We start from the raw sequence: 6,568 nt of genomic DNA, 5'->3' as shown, positions 1-6,568 counted from the left end.
TTTTCCAATAAACCGGTTAGGTTATTTATGTCCAGTTTATTCGATTTTGACAATTATTTAAATTAATAATTAAAATATTAAACTATAACATATTATATTTTAGTTAATATTTTAGTAAAACTTTAAAATATAAAGTGCAGATGAATTAAATAAATAATGATTCGATTTCATTTTTTTCGGTTGATTCGGTTTTGAGACTTATCATCCCAACCAAAAAAATGTTGCTTGCATTCGATCCTTGATAAGGATGTAAGCTGAAGCGATCCGAGCCAACTCGACTCACTTTGAGCTCAATTGAATTTGTTCGTTTATTTATTATTTTATTTTAATAATATAATAAAAAAATCATATTTCTACTATCATGTATTTAAAACAATTGGTACACAAAATTGAGAGTAGGTCTTTTGTGAGATTGTCTCAAGAATATTTATTTGTGAGATGAATCATGTCCATATTTACAAAAAAAAAATAATTTTTTGGTATAAAAAGTAATATTTAACGGGTGATTAAAATAAAATATTCGTTTCACAAAATTGACATGTGAAACCAACTTACAATAGTTTTTTGTGCAAACGAGTAGGTCTCTTATGAGATTGTCACACACATCTTTATTCGTGAGATAGGTCACCATGTTCATTTACAATAAAAATTAATACTTTTGACAAAAAAAATAATATTTTTTCATGAGTGACCCAAATAGAATATTCGTCTAAAAAATTGACCCCGTAAAAAGTATCACAAGATTTTTTATGCAAAATTCTCAATTGTTTTAATCTAGCTCGAGTTTTTACTAAATTTACCAGCTCACCCGACATAATTATCTAAGAATCTTAATCAAATATATATAGAAGACAGATTAGACTCAAATCCCCCATGAATATGATTGTTACTTCATAATCTCCGTTTCTTAAAATCCTCTACTTAATCAAGTGAAGAGGAGATTCACAAAAAGTTTTTACAAGGCCCTCTTCTTTCGAGAGGTCGATCCAAAGAAATATAAAGTAAAGTGAAAGCAAAAGACAAAACAAAAAAGTCAAGTTCGAAAAAGCAAGCTATGAAACAAGCTGTAGCCCACGGCTCACAGGTGGTGGCCGCCGGCAGCCCCAATTGGTACCGGAGCACAACGAATATGAGCACGCCACCGCGCCACCAACACCGCTCTCTCTTGGCTGCGCCGCCGCCGCACAATTACTTTCCTACCCAGTTGAATGATGATATCCAAGAGTTTCCTGAGTCATGGAGCCAACTCCTCTTGTATATATTCTTTACACACACAATATATATATTCGTTTTCTCTGTTTGATGCATGTACTACGTTTCAGCGACTTCTATTTCAGATATTCATGCAATATTATACATCCTTTTTTTATTTTCCTCAATTACACTAAGAATCTTGGGTAACGGCCATCTAAAGTAAATTATACAGTTGCAAAAGAAGAAAAATGAAATTTGAAACTCATTTGATTGCTATATTTCATTTTCCTCAACTGATTCAGAATGGAGGAGTAGAGGTTATTTAATGTCCTTCCTCGAAATAAAAAAGTCATAAAAAAATATAAAGTTCACAACAAAAATACATGAAGTCTGTCCCTCTCTGCTAAAATCTTGGTTCTATATATACTAGCCAATTTATTCTTGTTTATTTTGAGGTGCAGAGGATCAGAACAGGTTGACGAAGAAGGTAGCAAGTCCTCAACATGTACGAAGCAGATGCAGGCAAAAACTATGGAGAAATATTACGAAGAACAACTGATTAATCAGATAATCTCGAACAACTACTCGTGTTTTGCTGATTTAAAGCAAGATCAAAACTTGGAAAATTATGGCGCTGGAAATTCAAAACCCTTTAATTTTTGGGCTCATCAGATGGTATCTGCATCTTCACCAAAGTCGTGTGTCACTACTGATTTGAGCGGCGAAATGTTAGATTTTTCTCACAAATCATCGGACTGGAAGATTGTTAATCTCCGTGATTATTCAGATCCTTCATCTGAGGTATGCTGGATGGTAATTAGGGTTTCTGAAATTATTGCATAGAATAAATTATCAGAATAACCAAGTGTACTTAAGATCATTTCCAATGGCAAATGAAATTAGTTAAATTAATTATTAACCTGGTGATGAATTGGGCAAGATTTAGATTGCACAATTAATTATTTCAGTCAATATTAACTACACTGTTAACATAATATTTCACGAACTTTGAGCCAGGGAAAAAAAATTTATAAAATAATTTCCCATTAATAATGTACAGTCTTTTAAACCAAAAAGATTCGTCTGACCAATTTGAATTCTTATCATGTCAACTTTTTTTGTGAAGTGCAACAGCACCGCAAGAGGTGGGGCAAACAAGAAAGCTAGGATTCAGCCTACCTCATCTCAGACTACATTCAAGGTAACTTGAGCCATTTGCTTCTATCTTTTTGTGTATTCAATCTTTTCTGATATTTGATGTTATTTTCTCAATTATAACATAATTAATAGCCTATTTTGTTTACTTGGCTTTTATTTTATTTTTTGTTGAGCAAATTATTTATTATATTTCAATAAACCATTTTAGTCATTAATGTAAGATATTTGGAATATCCAATCGATGAAATTAAATATATAGCAGATTTTGAATAAACTTTATCAAACCCCTACTTGTTGCATGCTTGCTTCTGTTTGTGAATCCCACCTTTTTAAGTTTTGGATCACTGCTATTGTCTTTCTTGATTGTCTTCTCAGTACACTTGCTTATTCTTTTGCAATAATTATCTTGTCCACACAACTGCACTAAGCAAGATAATTAATATGCGTGAAATTAATGCACGTAAACTTAAAAAGAAGAAATTTCTCTTGTAATTCCTTTGAAGTTGATTCATCTTTGAAATTAAACAGGCGAGAAAAGAAACACTGAGGGACAAAATAACAGCCGTTCACCAGCTTGTTTCACCATTCGGCAAGGTACGTAAAAATTATTGAATAAATTCTTAACAAAAAAAAAAATTATTGAACCCTTAAATTTCTTGACGTCGGTTTTGGCAACAAACCCGTCATCCAGACAGATAGCTTATACTCTATATATAGCAATATGACTATATATGTTGCATAAACTGAAGATGGAATGCAAGGGAATATGATTTTGATTATTTTGTGAAAACCACTTTTGCAGACTGACACAGCTTCTGTGTTGTTAGAAGCTATTGGATACATCAGATTCCTTCAGAGTCAGATTGAGGTGAACCCCTCCCACCCACCCCCCTCTCTGTTACATTCTTTGCCAACGGCATGCGTATTCTACTATATATCATATAACCTAGAGATGACAAATGTATGATATAGACATCGAATATTGAAAATTCGGAAGACTTGGGTGTGTTTATATTCTCCTAGAGGGGATAAATTAAAACTATATTTTTGCTCAAAAAAATGGATACGCATTTGCGAGAAAATCAATTTTTGAGCTTCCCTGGGATAAATACTCCCCTAGCTAGTTAAAAATGTTCAAGAACTTCGAGGTTTTAAAAATGAAAGGCTTTGAACCAATTTTTACTTCAAATCATATAATTTGTTGAAAAGTCATCTCTTGCAAATTATTTCTCAAAAACAAAGTAGTCTGCTTGCATGTATGCAGGCCTGCTAAGAAGTAAGAATAAAAAATATGAAGTACAAGTATTTCGCAACTTTACTGTAATATAATGAAAGGGTCATGATTTAATAAATGTCGCGTTGCTAATTTCTACACGTATTAGTTCTTCATTCCCATTTAATTTCAGGCCCTAAGCCAACCATATTTGGGCAGTGGATCAAGAAACCTGAGGAATCAACTTCCTGTAAGGAATTACTTCTATATATAAATGCTTTTTCGTGATCATTTTATTTCTTTTCGTATGGGTATTTTCGTAAAAAGTACCTTGTTTCCTACAAATTTGGTTGCCGGATATATATTTAAATTGTGCTCTTTGGCATCTAAGCCAAACACAGGGATAATCGAGACGAAAAGTTCAATGTGCAACATGCATGAATAGTTGTAGTGTCCCATGTCCATGGAGGGAATTGGTAGTAATATATATCTTCTAATAATGGACATATGGAATAACTTTAATCGAATTATTACCTCTCTAATTTTGCAAAGCAGATGATATTTGTTAAGAGCATAGCATGCATGTGGATATCTGAGAAGAAAGTACAAGATAACATGTGCAAGTGAAATAATTCTTAATAATATTTTTCGCAGCTGGAATCTGATAAAAAGGAAGCAAACAAAGACTTGAGGAGCAGAGGATTGTGCCTTGTTCCAGTTTCTTGCACGTTCCATTTGGGAAGTGATAATGCTGCAGATTACTGGGCTCCATCTCCTTTTGCTGCAAATATTCGATAAATTGTTGTATAAATTATTATTTATCATAAGTTTATTTGAAAATGATGTAACATCATTAACAGTCAGCATGCTGTAAAATCCTAGGCTGACTGCTTATGATGCTATATATACATTTTGTTCAAGTGCTATTTTATTCCAGCTGTGAGTTTAAAATTACACACACACACACACATATAAAAAAATCCTACATTAATAGCAAAAGAGAAAATTGTTGGTTTTATAATAAAAAGTATTAAATAAATGGTAAAAATCATAATTATCAAACATAGAAAAAGTAGTTGTATTTTCAGGAAAAAAAATGTTAGTTATACAATAAAAATATTAAATAATAGTTATTAATTTTCATCGATAGATTAAGAAGAGTTTTAAGAAAAACACTATGTATTGCTTTTCAATATTCAACGTGAACTGCTGATTGAGGTTTACAACTTCTATTATATACATATATCGAGAGGATTTAATGTGAGATAAATGTTGAAACTAAAATTACAATCCCTTAAATTAAGAACTATGACAGATCATCTTCTTTGATTATGAAGCAGATGTACTCCGATGCACGCCGCGGAAAGTGAATTTCTGCGGCGTGCATTTATGCGTGCTGTTAAAAAATCATATAGACGACAGCGTGCAGGTTTATGTGCGCTGTTAATAATAATAAAAAATTTTAAAAATCGTGTCTAAATAGTAACGGCGTACAGTAAGCGCACGCCGTAATAATTAGCGACGGTTTTGTGATAACTGTCGCTCATTAGCAACGGTTAAAGCAAACCTGTCGGTATTTTAAAATCAGCGACGGGTTTATTTTCGTCGCTATTAGCGACGGTTTAAAAATATTCCGTCGCTATTGGCGACAATGGTTAAAAACTGTCGCAAATTGCAACGGTATGTTAAATGCTGTCGCAATTCGCGACGGTGTAAACATAAACCGTCGCAAATAGGGACAAATAATCTGACAGCCGTCGTACAATGTCTATAAATATCCCCACTTCCGCTCCATTTTCCCCACACGACAACACTTAAATTTTTCGAACATTCTCGTTAAAATTTAGAGTTTGTTTTTTCGTTTCATTCTTTGTTAATTTTTAAGTGTTATTTTTTTTTTATAAGAATTTTTAAGTGTTATTTTTTTTTATAATTAGTTTTTTCAGGTTCTTTTTTTTTACAAATTTATTACAATTTTATAAAAGTAATTTTTTTTTATTTTATTTAAAAACTTAGCGACGGATTTTATATACCGTCGCCGATCCAGAAATTAGCGACGGCTGTAAAACCGTCGCCGATTTATTATTAGTGACGGCTATAAAACCGTCGCTGATTTAAAATGCGCGACGGTTTTATACCGTCGCTAATGTTATATGTTTCCACAACAAACAATGCACGCTGCAAATAATGGTATTAATGGCGTACGCATGCACGCCGCGGATAATAGCATTAACAGCGTGCACATGCGCGCCGCGGATACTCTTTAACTTTCAACGGCTTTCAACTTTGCAGCGTGCAAATGTGCGCCGCGAATATCTTTCCGCGGCGCACATTGCACGCTGCGGAAACACAATTTTCTTGTAGTGAATTAATCATTTATCCCATTGATACGATTATTTTTTCCTTCTTCATTGCTTATGATCATGTTATCATTTTTATTATCATCAGAGATATCGTCATCTTACTCTAATTGTGGAGCTGAATGTGTATGAATGTTAATAGAGTAGGGTGTTTTGAAAACATAAGACTGATATCTTATTTGGGTTATCAATTAAAAAATATTACTTTTATACTGAGAACATTACTTTTATTGGGAATATCGATAGGATTGATCCGTCTCACAAATTATAATCCAAAATCATTTGAGCCTAAATTAACAGTGAGCTTAAAATCAATTGTAGGCCCAACCCAAGCCATCAACTTGTTAAATTCAAAAATTTTGTAAATGGACCGCCAAATCTTCTCATAATCTCATCTATATTTTCTTCGTTAACCATCATCATATAAAAAATTGTTTGTTTTCACTTTTCATTAACAAATAAAATTATAATTCACACTATATCTCATAAAAGTCATTTTCTCTACATTCATTCCTTCCGAGCATTACTAATTGGTAGTCTGACGGTGTGTCTGAGTTGGTGGAGTAGATTAATGTTTGATCAATAATTTTCTTACTAACACTTTTTCGAACAAGACTATTACACATGGGTACTCTAACCTAGT

The 6,568-nt window shown here is 32.7% G+C and overlaps 1 protein-coding gene across 1 annotated transcript; it reads left to right on the top strand.

Moving 5' to 3' along the window:
- The first annotated feature begins 896 nt into the window (after positions 1 to 896).
- Positions 897 to 4,489, top strand: LOC140832300 (transcription factor bHLH112-like). Its single transcript, XM_073196224.1, has 7 exons — positions 897 to 1,254; positions 1,656 to 1,995; positions 2,321 to 2,395; positions 2,881 to 2,946; positions 3,155 to 3,220; positions 3,759 to 3,815; positions 4,220 to 4,489. The coding sequence occupies exons 1-7, from the start codon at positions 1,055 to 1,057 to the stop codon at positions 4,361 to 4,363; spliced, it is 948 nt and encodes a 315-aa protein (XP_073052325.1). The 5' UTR covers positions 897 to 1,054; the 3' UTR covers positions 4,364 to 4,489.
- The last annotated feature ends 2,079 nt before the right edge of the window (positions 4,490 to 6,568 follow it).

The sequence above is a fragment of the Primulina eburnea genome, chromosome 5 (assembly GCF_022965805.1).
Source record: "Primulina eburnea isolate SZY01 chromosome 5, ASM2296580v1, whole genome shotgun sequence".
Taxonomy (NCBI): Eukaryota; Viridiplantae; Streptophyta; class Magnoliopsida; order Lamiales; family Gesneriaceae; genus Primulina; species Primulina eburnea.
The sequence above is the reverse complement of the archived record's forward strand: the minus strand, read 5'-3'. Positions and strand labels throughout refer to the sequence as shown.